At 43.7% G+C, this 18,679-nt stretch overlaps 1 protein-coding gene across 13 annotated transcripts in view; it reads left to right on the forward strand.

Annotated features, from left to right (window-relative positions):
• Nucleotides 1–18,679, forward strand: part of ST7 (suppression of tumorigenicity 7) — a 219,675-nt gene that overhangs the window by 181,826 nt on the left and 19,170 nt on the right. For all 13 annotated transcript variants that reach the window (XR_003094031.1, XR_003094032.1, XM_025204175.1 and 10 more), the window contains 2 exons: nucleotides 1,721–1,793; nucleotides 3,349–3,451. Coding sequence is in view for 11 of the 13 variants with exons in the window: in XM_025204175.1 (XP_025059960.1) it covers nucleotides 1,721–1,793; nucleotides 3,349–3,451 (176 nt within the window). In the remaining 2 variants the exon portion in view is untranslated. The remainder of the gene's footprint in view (nucleotides 1–1,720; nucleotides 1,794–3,348; nucleotides 3,452–18,679) is intronic.

Genomic DNA, 18,679 nt, shown 5'->3' on the forward strand with positions numbered 1-18,679 from the left:
GTTTTTTAAATTCTTAATGTTAAAAAGGCTGTTGGAGTAGCCCATATATACATTCATCTCCTACAGTGAAAAGTATTCTTAGAACGTGTCTGTGGCCAGATTCCATTACTGTAGTACAGTGTTTTTCAACTTTCTTAGACCCAAGGCACCCCTCAGTAGACTCTAGGCACCTCTCCATAACTTCTGTGAATTGAGTAGCACTCCATTAAAAAAACCCACAAACAAATTATTTGTTACAGTGCTGCTTATCTCCTTGCAGAGGGGCTGGGTAGTAGGGGGAGGGGAACAGCCAGTCAGGGATCAGCTCATGTCTGTATTTATCTGCTTATCTTCTCATGTCTAACTTGTTTCCACACACCTCATGGAACCCTTCAAAGGATCTCAAGGCACCATGGGGTGCCCCAGCATCCTGGTTAAGAATCACTGGTATAGTAGTTTACATATCTACTATCCAACACTTCCTTGCATGTTGTAGTTCTCAACTTTATAGTCAACCTAGTTTATAGAAATATGAGGTCACATATGAAACATTAGTATATAAAAAGGCAGTAGGGAAAACCCAGTGAATGATTTTTTTCAGTATATTAGGTACAGACTGAGTGATGGTTACAGCTTCTTAAACTAGTGCTCCATATTTGCTTTCCCAGCTCTTAGAATTTAGTCTAGTGCATCATTGTACAAAGTGCATTTATTATAAGTGGTGGAAATAAAGTAATCTGTAATTGCAACACTGTTGCAGTACACACTGCTTCCTTGCATGAATAGTTCCTCTTTCTTTACTGATAAAGTATTGGTATACTTTCATTATACTTGGTAATTCAGTACTATTTTGCAGGACTACAGCCTTTGTTTCTCACGCAGCTGTTACCTTAGCTTTTAGATGTGAATGGTTTAAAAGACAGTTTATAACATCTGTGTAAGAGAGCTATGTAATAGTGTAGGATTTGTTTATTCTTTGATAATGGGGGCAAATCCATCAACAAAGGCTATTGGGGCATATTCATTTATACCCTCCAGCTGCTTTGTGCAGCCCTGATGATGGAAAACAGCAGTAAACCTGACTGAATTAACTAATTAGGCCAGTTTATGGCTGTCTTGTGTCAGTAGAGTAGCATGTAAAAGCCAGAGCATATTGTTGAATGTTGGCTTAATATTTCCACAAGACACAATATATTATTTCACTCTTAATCTTTAAGTGCAGTAAATTAGATGAGCATTGGCTTGACTGTCAAATTCCTTATTACTTAAAGAGCTGATTTCAACTTGCATACCTGCCACACATGTAGTCAACTGCCTTTTGGGTGAAAAGAAAAGAATAAGATGCATTAGATGGCCAAAGGGTGGTTTTTTTAAGTACATAGTGATTAAAGTCTTGAAAAATTACCTTGTGTAGGTTATGTAAAAATAACTAAAATTTTAATTAAATCCATGTAGCATCAGAAAAAGATCGTTCTCTAAAGTTGTTCTCTAATTAGATCATTTACAGACTATAGGGCAAAATCTGTGTTAATTCAGGATTTAAAATCTGATATATCTGCTTTGGCAACATAGAAACAAACATTTGAAGACTGGATAAGAGCTTCTAAGACATTCTGATGCTTTTGAAAATCCCATCTCTCATCAGTTTATAAAATATACCATATAGAAGAATGATTCAAACATTTATCTTTCTGCAAATGTGTGAACATTCAAATGTTTACTTTTTCTTTCTTCTCAACAGATATAAGCTTACCCAAATCAGCAACAATATGCTACACAGCTGCACTGCTCAAAGCCAGAGCTGTCTCTGACAAGTAAGTGCATAAGAACTTCTGTCCAGCAAAATTCCTGACTGGAAACTAAATAATTTTTAACTGAAGATTTCTCTTAGCTGACCTGTTGAGCCCACACCCTCACAATCTGCTGTCTAAGCAGAAGAATTTTTATCCTGCAAGAAACTCAGAAGATGAGTTGCATCGAGAGAATTTTACCGTTATCAAATAATGTTCTTCATCAATGACTGAAAAAAGAGCATCAATTGGACTCTTTTATTTCAGTTATTATGTATACTATCTGGGTGACCAGTGGCTTCCCAAGTAGTATATAATGGAGCTGGGAGGTGCTGTGTGGCTGGTTGTATTTATCTTGTATAAATCAGATACGAGAAAGGTAAAATAATATGAGAGTACTAAAAGGAATTCACTCTGTTGACCACAGTGTCCATTGTCTTTATTTCAGGCAGGTGGGTTTAGCACTCCCTATGTAAGGGTTCCTGACAGGCAAATGGAAGGAGGCGGTGTCCGTGTTTATAATGACACAAGCATTTGTTCTTTCCTGGTATGGTTTTTTTCTTAGGCCTCAACCTTCCGAGGTACTGAGCCTTGGGGCTGAGCACCCACAATACCTGTTGAAGTCAGCTGGAGTTGAGGCTGTTCAGCTGTTTCCAGGAATGCTTAGCACCTTGCAAGATCAAGCCCTAAGACCCAAATTCTGTTCTTGGATGCATGCACACAAATCCCAAGCAGGAGTTGTATGCACACATCTGAGGGGGGAATATGGCCCTAAAGTTGGAAAGCAAGTAGAGTGGAAAGCTGCTTTCTTTACTGACATCCTGACAGTTTGCTTTTAAGTGTATGTGCACTTCAAGATCTAAGTAATTTTCTTTCATTCTTTTTATCCTGTAGATCGCCAGTACCTACTGCAACATCTTTCCTCCCTACACAGCGACTCCAGCTTGGGAGGGCAGGGCTAAGGTTGTCACAGCTTTCCCTGTGGTGTCTGCCTGCCAAGTACAGCTCTGGAGTTAGCCGTGGGGTGTGAGGTGAGAAAGAGATTGCATGGTCTGGTTTTTCATTCACTGGGGCAGATGATTTGCCCACAGTTTGGGCATGCCACTCTCGCTAGTACAGCTGACAGTAGACCACCCGCTACTGCTGCTGCACTATGCTGTAATCCCAACCTGACCCAGGGGCATCGGGTTGAGAACTTCCCTAAAATCTCCCCAAATATGTTTTTAATAGAAACACACTCACAATTACCTTCCATTATTTTCTTTCTTTTTCTAAAATTTCTGTCTTGATAAGCCCCCTAGCAAGGAACCTAGAGCAAATTTAGATTAGTAACATAGGTAGAACTGACTGCTTGAACTTAGTTCCTGCCATGAGTAGATGCAAACATGCTTTCCACTTCTGCTGGGATTTTCATTGGCCTTGATGTAATAGGTCATTTAGAGTTTCCACTTACTAGGGAAATTTGGAGAGCATAGGAAATTGGCTCAGCCTGGTTACACGGGCCCTTGGTTGAGACTCTTTTTTGGCTTTTGCTTACTAGCATTTTTGACCTGATGTGTTTGTTTCTTTGCTTTTGTAGATTCTCTCCAGAGGCTGCCTCCAGGCGAGGGCTGAGTACAGCAGAGATGAATGCAGTAGAAGCTATTCACAGGGCAGTAGAATTTAATCCACATGTGCCAAAAGTGAGTATGTAAAAATCCTTGTCATAGATTTTTTTAATGTTGCTGGAGACATAACTTTTGGGTTTAGAATTGTAGATTAGCAAGTGCTGGTTGTTATGAAGTGAACCAGATGCAGGGTGGGGGTTAGAATGAAGAAGCTAATGCTTAAATTCTACTGTCTCCATGATTTTCTCATTAGTCACCTCAGGAAATAGATCTGTTACCACATAATAGGTCTTGAAATTACAGATATTGGCTGATGTCTTGTCAATTTATCAATAAAATACAAGGCAATAACAAAGTTCATCAATACCACACTGATGGAGAGAGATAAAGGTTATTCTTAAGTATTATGCACAATGACAATAATAGAAAAGAACTTCAAGCTTAAAATAATATATTGTCTGTATTTTATTCTTCCACATATGGTTAATATTTTCAGCATGCTATAAAAGGGATTTATGTGCACAGTTCCTGTTATGCTTCATATAAATTGTTTTAGTAACTCTTTATGAAATACGCTGTCATTAAATTCCATAGTATTCAGGGTTCATGAATGAAAAATCATAGAGAGTAAAAAGTTCAATGTGGAAAACAATTTATTTTATAATTCCCTAATTCCCTCTCTAATTATTCCTTACAGCAGTCAGAGTGCTGGCTTCTGACTGCTAATGGCTAATGTATCTTTATTTTCCTTACCTGATAGCCCCATACTACACAGTGTGGATGCATTCTAAGCAGTGGCGGATATAGGGGTGATGCTTTTAGAACAGGAAATGAGTTCTAGCACATCTCCTGTTTTGAAGGCCCTCTGTATTCCCCTCTTCAATCAATGGGCCCAGTATTGCTACCTGGAAATTGGTTGTAATTTTGCCATAACCTTCATTTGGGAGCAAGAGCTCAACCAGTGCACTGACTGCTGGTTATATTTGAGCACCTAATCCTCACATGCATTTTTTCTCATTGTCCATAAGGAGATAAGTATTGTGTGAGATTATCCACCACAGGAAGGTTCTTCCCAATACTCCTCAAGGATTAGGCATTTTTCCCTGTAAAGTTGCTTGGCCCCCTGACCAATCACAGAGTTCTATTACACCTTCATGTTAACAACCAGAAAGCATATGCTTCTGGCTAGTCATTCCATCTCTTGCTAATTAGGTTAATAACAGTAATTTGAGGAGATGACACTATTCCATATTTACTTGAATATAAGATGACCCCAGCCCCAATAATTATATTCTATATATGGAAAATTTATACATTTGATATTTTTTCAGGTGTAGAATAAACTTATTGGAGATTTGTCTTTTATCTGTCATCTTGGGGGTCAGATAGCCCCTTTGACCTCTGACCCCCCCCACCCGTTTTTCCACCTGAAGTCCCTTCCCCCTTCTTACTGTCAGACCCTGCTCTCCCTAAGCACATGGAAATGAGGATCAAATTTGAAAAAATAAACTTGGAAAAAAAAACATAGGTGTAGTAATTTGCATATAGTACCCATAGGCTTAGCTCACCCAGAAATTATGCATTTTACCTTTTTTGAAACTGCTGCAAGTTTTAGCACAGGTACTCCAGAAACACATTTTTAAGTAGCACTTTAGCACCTACTTAGAGAGAATACAAACTTAAAAAAAAAAAAAATTCTGTATTCCAGGCCAAATTAGCCAAAACAAATTCCAAATCCGAGAGTCAGTCCAGAACCATAAGTGGTCCTACTACCAGCAAACATCCTCCACCCCCATCTGGGGTCTCAGGTGTTTCCAAAACCTTTGGCAGGCATCCTACTTGCAGGCGCAAGCCCAGAGGCTTGGGGGTCGGATGGCCCCCGGGTTTCGCTTGCCCTTAGCCATAAGGCTTCAGGGACAAGCCAGGGAGGAGTCCCCTATTTCCATAAAGTAGGCTTAAAGCCAAGACCTTCCCACTCCAGCAGCTAAGTGGGAGGTTTACTATACATTACCTTGGCAGGTACTATCCCCATGCCAGGAGAGTGGTCTTCCCTGGGAGTGACTAGGAAGGCCACCTTCATGGTCACGGTGTTTCCCTTGCTAGGCAAGCACAGACCGTTTGATCTGAGCCCACAAGAGGCCAAGAAGAATACAAACTATGTAGAATATTAGTTCAAAGCCAAAAGGTTCAAGATTTACCACATAGTTCATTGGGCTGGGCCCCAGCAGAGGCAACAGCATTTCAAGCCATGACGCCATAGCTGAGCTATGGGGGTGCCCCCATAGCTCAGCACAGTTCGGCATGTGTGTGCATGGCAGATACCCCCCCACAAAGGATCCATGTGCTAATTAGACCCTCACTCATGCCTGGAACCAAGCGTTCTTGTCATGAGTTCTGGGATCCTCCAAAAATGTATATGCAGATGAGGCATAGGGCAGCCTGGTCTGGCTTCAACTCATGGACAGCAGGGCCACACTAATCAATCATATGTGACTGGCTGAGAGAGGAGATCACAGAGGGCTTCTGGGTGAACTGGGGCCCATTTTGACTGGGGGATTGGGGCCCCATTTGGTGATGCTTGCCAAACCCTTAAGGGTGGTGAAGAAACAGAAATCATTGGAAACGGGAAAGAAAGGTGCAGCTCAGCTGTGGGAGTGAAGGGGAAGTCAAAATGTGGTGACTGGCTGGCTTGGAAAAGATCACGAGTCAGTGTGTCCAGGCTCCTGCTATTACAGCCATACTAAATAATCACCGCAATTCTCATTTTGTCCTTAGGCTTTCTCATTTCCAAGATGTGGCTTTCTTTGCATTATCTGTTCCATTTTCTGCCCACTTTAGGCTCCCTACTTGCCCCTAACTTGCTTTGTGAGATGGTTATTCATCCAGTTAGGTATGCAGCTCTTTCCTGCAAGACTTTTCCCCTATCTTTGCATAAAAATTCTGAAATGTTTTGCAACTTTGACTTAAAGAAATTCAACATTTATGTTCCAGAGCTCTTCAGACTAGTTTTATCCCCCTATTGAATCCCTGCAATGTTTCAAAATTTGTCCTTTAAGTAAGACATTTTAATTACAGGCATTGATTATTAGGGTTCTAATTTAATGACAGGAAATAACAGAAGCATTATTTACTCAAATTCTGATATTAAGACTACAGTGTAGCATAATATAACTTAACATGCAGCATCACTATCCATACACAAACCATACTGCATTGGCTGTTGTTAGCTTTAATACATTTCCATAAAAACTATGGATGTTACATCTTAATTTCTGACTTGATTCTAAATTAGAGAGAATTACATTTCTTCATAATGGAATTCAGATAACAGAGCTTCTGAGCAAGATGCATAAGCAAGCAAGAAATGCTACAAACTAGTGTGTTGCAGGTGGACTCTCAGCTTCTTGAGGATTTCAGTCTTGAGCTGTAATGAATATCTTCTTGTTTGGAATGACAAAAACAAAATGTATGGATGACCCAAAAGCTGAACAATTGTTTAAACAGTGCACGTCTACATGTGCTGCTATGGCACCATTGTTACTGTGCCATCATTTAGTACTTCCTTTTGGAAATACTAAAAGACAGTGCAGTAACATCCGGTACTGCACCATGCATGGTTATTTTAAGGCACTATGTCACCATAGCGATGCACTATAACAGGGGAGCACGTCACTATGGTGACGTAGCTGAGGCATCACAGGTTTTGCCTGCAGACGCTAGGTTGCTGTAGCGTGTTGCTATGGTGACATAGCATCACATGTAGACGTGGCCAGTGTTTGCAAAATTCCCAGTAGCAAGGAATAGGCAGAAACAACAGTATTGAGGAGTAAAAGCTTAAAAGGTCTCATTTTTATTTCTGTTCCTCCTCAGAAAAGAAGTTTCACCATTTCTAGTCCTTTTCCAGCTCAGATAATCGTATCCTACAATCCTCAGATACGGGAGCTATCGTAGAATTTTTTCTGCATTTCAGAGTTAAAGGCACTTACCTAGAATTTCTTTCTACTTCACATATAGAACTTCTCTAATGTGATTGAGAAAAAGACTCTTCAGCAAACAAAAATAAAGGAACAGAGTGAAAACATGGTGAGAAGTGTTGTTGAGCTAGGCATGGAGGAAAGTGGATGTTTAGACGGTGTCTATCCGAGGTTGATTTCTGACAGTCCTTGAATTCCCACAGCACTCCAAATGGCTTGTGTTTTTTTCCATTCTCCTGAGAAATAGGGCGGCTCTAAACACTATTCCAATTGCAGCATTGCTTTTCTTGTGCAATGAAGACATCATGCCACGTGGACAGCTACACATGCATAGGGCAGGCTGTCAGGAGAGGAAAAGGAATAACAAACAGCTTGCACTGCTGCTGACCAGCTGGGGGCCCTCTCACTAGTTAACACTAGTTAACACTAGTTAGTTAAGACTGAAAAAATTGGATGCCTCTAGTAAGGAGTCATCCCCCAGAACTTCCAGGATTTCCCTGGGAAGCAAGCTGAGGGAGGAAGGGAAATCCTCCCCTAGGTCCCACCATCCCTGCTTGGAGCCAGGGACACACTGCCCAGCTCGAGCAGAGCCCAGGTCTCCCAAGCAGCAGCAAAGGGGGCAGAGGGACTTCCTTCCCAGCACAAGTTCAAGAACTCAGTGATACTGCACCCGGCCACAGCTCAGCCTGGTCTGCCAGGCATCAGCAAGCACGGGGTGGGGGATAGTAAAAGGTACACCCCATAGTTGCTGTTGCCTCTGGAGGCAAAAAGGTTGGCCTCCACAGGCCTAAGGCAGTTCTTGTTTCTTGTGAAAATAAAAAAAAGTTAGGGACTTGTTACACATTAATTTTAGGGAACTCCTGGAACTCTTGACTCCTGGATTGTCCACACAGATACTCCAGCATGGCAAGGGTGTCCCTGCTCATCTGCTCTGTGCTCACATAGGGGGAGGAGTGGTGGGCTGTATTTCTCCTCCTGGATGCTGCTGTATAGGGAGAATGAATGTAGGGATCAGAACTATGCCAGGGCAGGGGTTTCCTCTTTGTTCTTTTCAGAGAAGTTTACACTGGAGATGGAGCATTGCACCCTGGGATACTGGAGGACCAGCAGATTGCTATCACTTAATGTATTCCTTGCTACATATGCAAATTAAATCTGGATAACAACTAGCTATAAAGTTAGTACACATTTTCCAGGTTTGACTTTATATCTGGTTGCAGCTTTTTATTGTGTGATAGGTATTTTGTACATGTAGCTGGTCTTGGTTAATTGCACAATAACTGTAATGTGTAGAGGGGGCTACAGGATTCAAGTACAGTCAAGGCTGGCCTTCTAAATTCCCTACATTATGGGAGCTCCATAATGATCTTTTGGAGGCCAGCCAGCTATGCCTCTTGTGCTTCTTAAACCTTCCTTTTGCTTTTGAACATAATTGAGAGACTCAGAACCCTTAACATAAAACAATTGATGTCACCAGTGCATATGCATCACTTTCATATGCACTATCAAGTCAAAGGTTCTCCTGATTCTAAGTTCACCGATTTAGCCATACCAATTTCAGTGGCCATCAACCTGCGAAGGCATGATGTGGTTAACATCACTTCTTTTTACTCTCAGGCCCAAATGACCAGGTACCCATTTACACCTGGGTCATGAATCTTAGCAAAGCCTGAACTCATGCCTCTAGAGCCTTAATGTGGAAGTCCTTAACTTCTCTGCTGCCACAGCCCAATAAGCACCAATTTCAGCTACCCTATTCAGAAGTTCTTTTAAATAGTTTCTATACTGTGAAAGATAACTAATAAGAGGCAGATATAGAGTGTTTATAGATGTGCTAAATGCCTGCTTCAGTGTGCTATAATTACAGCGCATTGGATCAGACTCGATTAATCAGTACTCGAGTGTGCTAATTAGCACACTCCAGCAGCCTCGATGTCTCATGTATTCAGCATTCGCTCACTTCAAAAGTTACCTCAATGCAAAATGGTGGCAGGGGCATTTTAACTAAAGCTGAAGCACAGGGTGTTGAATACATGAGATGCTGCAGGTGCTTTAATTAAAACGGCTCCCAAGAGCTGCTCTAATAAAAGCACTTCCCCCCCCCCCCCGAAGCACATGTAAAGATGCCCATAGTGACTCTTAACTTTGAGATTCATTCCCAGTAAGTAAACCTGTTCATTGTCCCTTGCAAGTAGAATTGAACAAAAGATAACTGATTTTCCTTGGTTCTAGTAAGCTTTGGCTGGCCCAGAACTTTTTGTCAGGTGCCAGTTTTGGCAGTCATGACCTTGTCTGATTTCCAGTACCTGTAGGTGACTCAGCAAAACCAGATTTTTTTTATTATTTTGAAAGGAGTTATATTTTTTTAAAGCCTCATTGATGAAAAAGACACAAAGGTTCTGACCTTGGTGACTACCATGGTGTGCAATGCATTTCATTGAAGGTTAGTGACTACATATCATCCTAGTTTCTAGTAAAGAGCTAGCAGTGCCTAGACATTTTTCAGAGGCTTTTTGTGGCTGAAGCATTGTGCACTGTTACAGGAGTATCATGTAGATCAGCCCTCCTTGCCACTGGGGCCATCTTTTCTTTGTTGTGACATGTGAGTGATAAATTTGCTTTCTGCTTAGACTAATCCAAGGAACCCTCAGGCTCGTGTTTTCTTTCACTGCATATGTCAACATTGCAGTCAAAGATATGGCAGTATTTCATATATACAGTACATCTCTGATCTGGCTTTAAGCTAACAGCATAGGTGCAGCAGTTTAGAGCTCAGTGAAGGTTGCAAAACCTACCTTGGCAGTTACAGTAATTGGTATCTGAGCTAGCTGATTTAGAGCTAGCTCATACGGGTGTGCAAAAAAGGCCCTATTCAATTCGGATTCAGATTTGACCCAAATTGGGGACAGTGATTCAATTTGTTGATTCACATCACTGTCCCTGATTCAATTTAGCCAAATCTGAATCTGAAGATTCGATGCTGATTCAGAGAATCAGCGATTTGGCCATAGACACAGCTTTAAATGTTTTTTCTACGTACCTCGAGGTACCAGGCGCAGCTCGTGAATGCTGCGATGCTGGGGCAGATAGAGCATCTCAGTGTCTCCATCCGCCACCCCCTCCCCCCCCACTTGGAAGTACTTCCGGCAGCGAATCTGGAAGTGAACCGGAAGTACTTCCAATCCACTTCTGGGTCTGCTGGGGAGCACGCCGGGGGGGAGCGCCTGCACCCCCCTGGCTTGGCAATCAGCTGCAGGTGGACCCCGGGTGCCCTCCCAGACCCCGGAGGCACCAGTTGCCAAGCCAGGGGAGGCGCAGGGGGCACCCCCCGCGCAGTCCCCGGTGGACCCAGAATTGGACCGGAAGTGCTTCTGGTCCACTTCCGGGTCTGCTACTGAGCACTCTGGGGAGCCCCCTGCACTTCTGTGGGACACTTCATGGACCCCAGCATCACAGCACTTGTGAGCCCCTGCTACCTAGAGGTATAGTGAAAAAGCATTTAAAGCTGTGGCTATGTCTGAATCGCCAAATCTTTCCGAATCTCTCCAAATCAATTTGGAGGGTTCCGATTCAATTTGGAGAGATTAAAGGGTCCTCTGATTCAATTCAGATTCAGAGATTCAGCCACCGAATTAGGCCAAATCTCTGCTGAATCGAATCAGGGACCAAAGCTTCACACAGCCCTACTAGCTCGTAATCATAGAAAAGTAGGAAGGGGACCTGGAAGGGACCTCTGGGAGGGATCTCAGGAAGTCATCTAATCTGATCACCTGTTCAAAACAGGGTCATCCCTAACTAAACCATCTCATCCAAGTGTCTGTGTATCCTGTTCTTGAAATTTCCAAGACTGGAGAGTCTAGTCTATTTGAATGCTTAGCTACCCTCATAGTCAGCAAGTTCTTTCTAATATCCAATCTAAATTTCCTCTTCTGCAATTTGAGATCATTGTTCTTAGTCCTGTCCCCTACAGTCACAGGGAATAATCTATCTCCATCCTCTTTATAAACACTTTTAGGTATTTGAAAATTTATCAAATCCCCCTTCAGTCTTCTCTTCACCAAACTAAATAATCCTAGTTATTTCAGCTTGCCCTTGGAAGTCATGTGTCGTAGGCTTCTAATAATTTTGTAGCCCTCTGCTTTCTCTTCTTAATCTGCCCACATCTTTCCTGAAGTTCAGGGCGCAAAACTAGATACATTACTCCAGGTGAGGCCTCACAAGAACAGAAAAGAAAAGAAGGATTATTTCCTTTGATTTGCAAGTGACAGTTATGTTAATACAACCCATTATGCTGTTGACTTTTTTGGTAACAAGAGCACACTTTTGGCTCATACTCAGTTTACGGTCCACTGTAATCCCCAGATCTTTCTCTGAAGTACAGTCTGTACTGGTACACATACTTCTTCTTGTTGAATTTAATCCAATTGATTTCAGACCATTTCTTCAATTTATCCAGGTCATTTTAGATTAGGGGGTGGACAAAATGCGGCCGGGGGCCGGATGCGGCCTGCCAGGCCATTCTGTCTGGCTCGTGGGGCCCCTAAAAAAATTTAGAAAATTAATATTAATCTGCCCTGGGCTGCCTGTCATGCAGCCCTCAATGGCTTGCCAAAACTCAGTAAGCGGCCATCCACCCAAAATAATTGCCTGCCCCTGTATTTAGATTCTAGCCCACCCCTCTAGAGTGTTCAATTCAGAATGCCTCTCTGCTCAGGATCAGACCAATTGCCAAATTTGGGGTCAGGAAGGAGTTTTACCCCATGATCAGATTGGTTTGGACTGGGGGGTCTGTACCACTGCTTTATATGTGGCAGGTTAGGATGTGTTGCCTTGTAGTTCTGTGACAGGGTTGACTGTGTAGTAGTTATACCAATAGTTAGACAGGGATTTGTATGGGATAGGTTGGATAGGGAAGATCCTGCCTTTGGCAGGGGATTGGACTAGATGATCTAAGGAGATCCATTCTAGCCGCCTTGTTTATGATTTTGTACCCCACAAAAGAGAGGAGGTTCAAAGGATTTATGCTTCAGAAGGTTCTTCAGCAAACACAGTTCTTCCTGGCGTGGGAAAGCTATGTGTCATTCCAGTCTGAAAAGAAAGACTCAGTAGTGTAAGCCAGAGGTGGCCCACCCATGGCACAGTCAGCCTCTATGTGGCAGGTGGCAGACTGGGGAGGAGACAGGCAGCACAGTAGCAGATTAGGCAAGGAGCAAAAAGCAGAGCATTAAATCAAGCAATGAGCACAGGGCAGGAAACAGAAAGCAGAGAAACTGTTTATCTGGGAAACAGGGCAAGAAAAAGAAAGCAGAGCAGCAGAATGGGCAGGGGAAAGGGATTGAAAAATTACTTGTACAGGGTGTGGGGCTAATTTGCGGCATGCCTGCCAAAAAGTTTGGCCTTCACAGGCCTAAGGCATTTCTTGTTTCTTGTTAAAATAAAAAAAAGTTAGGGACTTGTTACACATTAATTTTAGGGAGTTCCTGGAACTCTTAACTTCTAGATTGTCCACACAGTAACACCTAGTTTTAAGCACACTTTAGGCCATTTAAAGTTATGCCAACCCAGGGTAGGCTTATTTCTCATATATGTTATCCAGCTCATGTGCCATTAACGTGTGGCCACTCCTCACAGATGAGCTGCCCAAGTTGCAGTCCTCCAGGACCCCAGGATGTGGTGTCCCCTCCCCCACACTTCTGTTCTGTGTGGACACACTTTCCACCCTCTGAACTCTGCTGCCTTGGGGGAGGTCTGGCACCAAGCCAACTCCCCCTCCTGTCCCCTGGTGCATGAACTTCCCACCCCCAGGGGTGTGTAAGCCTGTGCCAACAGCCTGCAGAGCATGTGCCGGCTAGCCAGGTCACAGGGCACAGATGAGTTCAGGAATGGGGTCTAGGAGTGGTAGGAGAGAACAAGGTAGGGAGCCTGACTGGGTCCCCATGTTCTGGGGCTTCCTTCTGGGGGTAGAGGCAGTAGCTCCCCCAAAATTGCCTTCCCTCACTGTTCCCACCTCCCAGCTATCCCAGGAAGTATGGCCAGCACCTCCCACACCCCAATCCCAGATTCTTAAAACATGAAACCTTCTTTAATATACTTTCTTTTTTATTTCTTTTTAAATTCTTTATTTTTATTTTACTATTATGTATTTTATCATTCCATGGCTGACTTCCTTCATTTCACCACCCTTCCCTCACCCCCATTTCCTTTCCACATCCCATTTCATTACTCACCCCCATCCCATTAACTCTCTGCCTTCCCAATTCATGTTCCCACCCCCCCTCCAACCTGTCAGTCAAGGATAGAAGCCTGCCCTCACTCACCAGCCCTGTAGTGGTCATTCACAGCTGTAGCTCCTGGTCTAGCCTCTGCTTACCAGCCCTCTAGTAGCAAGTCATAGCAATACAGGTGGGACACAGTTAGAGAAGGTTTTTAGTTTTAAAGTATGACTACTCCAAATTCGAGCTAGCGTTAACAAGGATCAACATTTGAGCATCTCACAGAATGACATGTAACAAGGCCCTTATTCTGAAACCCGCCTCTGCCTCACTGAATTCAGCTGCAGTGATTACTTTTAGCCTTTGAAATAATATAAGAAAGAGTGGATGCTGATACTGTCTAACACAGGGGTGGCCAACCTGTGGCTGTGGAGCCCCATGTGGCTCTTCAGAAGCTAATATGCGTCTCCTTGAATCTTTGCACAAGCACACAGTGACCAGCTTCTGTAGCTCTTATGTCACATTGTGTGCTTGTGTTCAAGGAGACACATATTAACTTTTGAAGAGCCACAGGTTGGCCACCCCTGGTCTAGCATATTGCTTGTGTGCAACTTCTGTTTCCCTCTAGTGAATTTGTCTCTCTGCTATTTTTCTTATGTAGCGTCTTAATTGACTCTTCATCTGCATCTGGAGCTGCTCTTGGATCCAGCAGTGTCTGGCTGTTGACAGGCTCTGGTCCTTCTTATATAATTAAGGCCTTGCAAAACTACTGAATTAAACAAATTAAAAATAAATAATATAATAGAGAGTTGTTCTGTAGTAGGGAATATATGAAAGGGTACAGCTTAATCCCATATAACCAGGTGGGGTTAATTTTTCCCACTAGAATTTGCCAGTTCATCAGAATCTAACCTTCTCACAAGACTCAACAAAAATCAACCAGACACCAAGAAGGTTGCTGATCAGGCCCTCCAGTTAGGCAGGTTTTCTTTGGTAGCCTGTCTGCCTTCGTCCCAGTCCGCTTTTCTGCCTGGCTCTGCTGCAGCCTGTGTGGCAGACTGACAGGGAACTAAGATCCCTGGCAATCCCAAATCTCTGATTCCTAGAGGCTTTCATACTTCACATGGAAATCACACTGACTGGTGCTTCTGTGCACAAAAAGTAAAATCAGACATGTGCAGGGGCCCTAAACAAGGCATATTTTGAGGCTTTAATAAGAACCCTATTGCACATTACACTTAGGATGTGTTAACTGCACTTCAAATGCAAGCATCCACACATTCAAGCACCAAAAACATGTAATAAGTGCAATCATATCATAACAAAGTTATGACTTTTTTGGGAAGAAGTATTTCCAGAACGGATTAAGTAATACATGTTGAGTTATCATCCAACTGCTTCATGGAGATAGCTGTTACTCCCATTGGTTGTTGGTCCCAGCCCTGGCACTGCACTCAAGTCTTGAACCTAGCCTAGAGAATATCTGTGTATGCCACAGACTTCCTCCACTGCAAACTCATCTTTCACTTTCTTCAGTTCTCTTGCCTACATCAAAAACAGTATTACTTCTTTAGCTTTGAATTGCCCCCTCTTTTCCACATTTGCCTGTTCTTCACCTTTGAGTGTCTCTTCTGTCTTTTTTCCATTTTCTAGCCCTTTTCAAACTTCCTCAAACAGAATATTGTCAAGATCAATATTGACTTCCCTGTAGTACCCACACCTTTCCCCTCTGACCACTCATTCTTTCTTCAGTGACCCCATTGCTGACTGAAGTCATATTTCTTACCTCTCCACAGCCTACAAACAACCTGCAGCCAAGGCTGGGGTTTTGTCTTGGGTGTGTCAGTGCTTCTACTGGGACTTAAAGCTTCAGGTTTCTGGCTAGAGAGTCTTGCCCTCCCTGCCCCACCTCGGGGTCAGACTGAACTCCATATTTTGGGTCAGGAAGGAATTGTATCCCTGGTCAGATTGGTACGGACTGGTGGGTTTTGCCTTTTTCCACACATATTAACAACCTTTTAAGATGCAGGGCATTGACTGCCATGGTTCCCCTGCTTTACCTGTGGCAGGTTTAGGGTGTTGTGTTGTGTTGTGTTAGAGTAGTTCTATGAAAAATTTAGATTATGGATTTGTATAGGGTGGTCTGGATAGGGTTGATTTTGGCTCAGGCACTAAATGACCTCTAAAGGTCCCTTCTAGCCCTACTTATTTATGATTAAAGGTCTACCTAAATCTCAAGGGGATTTACCATTTTTTACGGGTTGATTGTAGAATAAAGTTCTAATTCCACAGTCATTTTGCAGCAGTCCTGCCCCTCGGCACTGATTGACAGAGAGGCCCCAAGTGGGAGGAGGAGTGAGGGGATGGCTTCCATATTGACTGCTAGCTGCCCTTGGTGTGGCCCCACCCCTTGGTGCTGATTGGCGGAGAGGCCCTAGCAGAGGGACAAGGATGCAGCTACCATCTTATCTGCTGTCTTTGTGCCGCCCTGCCAGCCAGCACTTTCTCCTCCCAGCACCAAGGACCTCTGGTTTCCGCTGGGGAGACGGCATTTTATTTTTATTTAGTATTTGTGGTGATTTTGTGGACAATCCTGGATTTTACGGTTTCTGTGAAATCTGTGAAACTGGAAATTAAATAGGTCCCAATCTATGATTCTGTTACAACCCTAACATTGAAAAATTATGTACAGTAGGACTCTGATTATTCAGAACATCAATTAACCCTGACCTTCCCTCTTACTCTGACTGAGAGTGGCGGGTTCCCTGATGGCCTACCCAATAGCAAGCTGTTAGGGAGCCCCACATACACTGTGCTGCCACAGCCGTTTGAACAGCCCTGAGACTCTTCACTATCCAGTAAGATAGAAACACTCATTATTTTGGATAATCGACATTCTACTGTGTTCAGAAACCACGCTAGTTAAATCAGAGAGACATCAGTAGTCCTTGCATCAGAGTAACCTCTCCATATTTCTTTACTAGCGTCCCATATTATTAGTACAAGAAATATAAGTGGTCAAAATATTCATTTTTTGTTTCATTTGGTCAAAAATAGGGAAAAATGTTTGCAGAATTTTTTCTTGATTCCCCCCCACACTCCTACCAACCCTCTATGTGCTGCTGGTGCTCTCATGGTGGTAGGGAACTAGGTAAGCAGAAAATCAAAGTCTAAATGATCTGTTTACACACACTGACTCATTCTTGCATGCCCTCAAATCTAATTTCTGCCCTGTCCCTATTTCTGAAGATATAGTCACCAGGTGTTCCAACCATCTCTTCCTGCCTATACCCAAGGGCCTTTACTGTGTCCTTTGCTGCTGTCATTAGTGTTTAGTGTTGCTCTTTAATGTTTTACCATTCTTAGACTTTTACAGTCATATCTTCTTGTGTTTCCTGTCTTGCTTATACTGCTCATCCACGGTCATCTTTGGCAGCTCCTTTTTCTGTGGGTGTTCTTTTTGTTTATTAATCCATCCCTCTCTTTTCCCTGGATTTTATCTCAGGGTAATACCCTCTGCTCATACAGTTTTCCATTGATCTGCATTTGATGATCAGAAATCTTCCTCTTGGTACCTGTTCTACCCTGCTCTGTCCTGCCCTATACATCTGCCTCTCTTACATATGTATTGGAGAACCCAGCCTTAGCTCAAGCTCAGTGCTGTTCAACATGCCAAAAGTAGCATATTTGTCCTTTTTCCCTTTGCTGCTGACAGTTGTCAGTAAGAATTAAGAATGACTCTTAAAGAAGAACCAGTCACTATTTAGCATATTTACTTGCATAACACACACACCTTTATTCCAAAAATAAGTCCTTCAAAATTGTGGTGTATGCCTTAAACAGGGAAGCTGAATTTCTGCCTAGTATAAAAGCATGGAGACACTGTAAGATGGCTGCTGCTTGTTTGCCTTCTCTCTGCCACATATGGTCAGAGGGGCAGAACCATCAGCAGCAGTAGCAGCTACAGTTTTAACTCTTTTACAGCTGAATTGGAGCAGGGACAGAGCCTAATCTTTAGCTCGCTCCCCCTCCCTTTCCTGCTCAGGCAAGAGCAGTCAGTTCAGCTGTGAGTGGATTAAACCTCTAGCTTTTGCCTGAGCAGGAAAAGAAGGTGAAGATTAGACTCTGTCTCTGTCTCCATGCAGCCCTAACTGTGGAAAAATCTTTTTTTCTTCATTCTGCCTTCCCAAAACAAGAAGCTGTCTTACTTAGGGGCATGTGGTGTGTGGAAAAATACAGCAATAACAAACTAGACCAGGGGTAGGCAGCCTTTCTGGCCATGGGCTGGAATGACCTACCCTGGGTCAGAGGTGTGTGGGAAGGCAGGTGTTAGGACCTAGTCACCACTGCTACTTGTCTCTGCAGAAAGTGTGCACAGCCAGTGCTCAAACCTGTGGTGGCATGGGGAAATACCCACCCACATAGCTTCCCATTGCTGAATGCCACTAAAGCCCCATATCCACAGGCCAGATCCATTGGTTCTGCAGGCCAGGTCCAGCCCATGGACCGTAAGTTGCCAACCCCTGAGTAGACTTATTAGACTAGGGCATTGTAACTGAAGCTTCAGGAGAAAAGTAGGGGTGCACCGATAGAGATTTTGGGGGCTGATAGCCAATTTATAAGGAGACATATTGGCTGATACTGACCAGATTTCAGATACAGCTGTGTGCAGCTGGTAAGTCCACTTCGGTGGAAGGAGAGGGGGGAGGGGTGGATCAATGCCCCCTGCGGTCAGGGAGGGGGCAGGGGCAGATGCTGCCTAGCTGGGGCAGGGCACAGGATGGAGCTACAGCTCGTCGGCAGGGGGGGCAGCTCCCACCACTGCTTGCACCCAGAGAGGGCATGGGGGGGTTGTGCCCCTGGATCTGCGTGGAGTGGGGCGGGCAAGCTGGAGTCGGGGCTGTGCTGGGCTCTACTTGGTGGGAGCTGGGCTCAGGGAGGGTGCTACAGAGGAGGTGCAGCCACCCCAAATTTTGCCATAGCCCCGCTCCCAGCACTGGCACCCACCTAGCACAGCCCTGGCTCTTCCCGGTGTGTGGGTGGAGGCAAGGCATTGAGCCGAGGCTGTGCCAGGCAGGTGATGGTGCTGGGAGCAGGCCTACAGCGAAATGTGGAGA

Source organism: Alligator sinensis, unplaced genomic scaffold (genome assembly GCF_000455745.1).
Source record: "Alligator sinensis unplaced genomic scaffold, ASM45574v1 scaffold65_2, whole genome shotgun sequence".
In the NCBI taxonomy this organism is placed as follows: domain Eukaryota; kingdom Metazoa; phylum Chordata; order Crocodylia; family Alligatoridae; genus Alligator; species Alligator sinensis.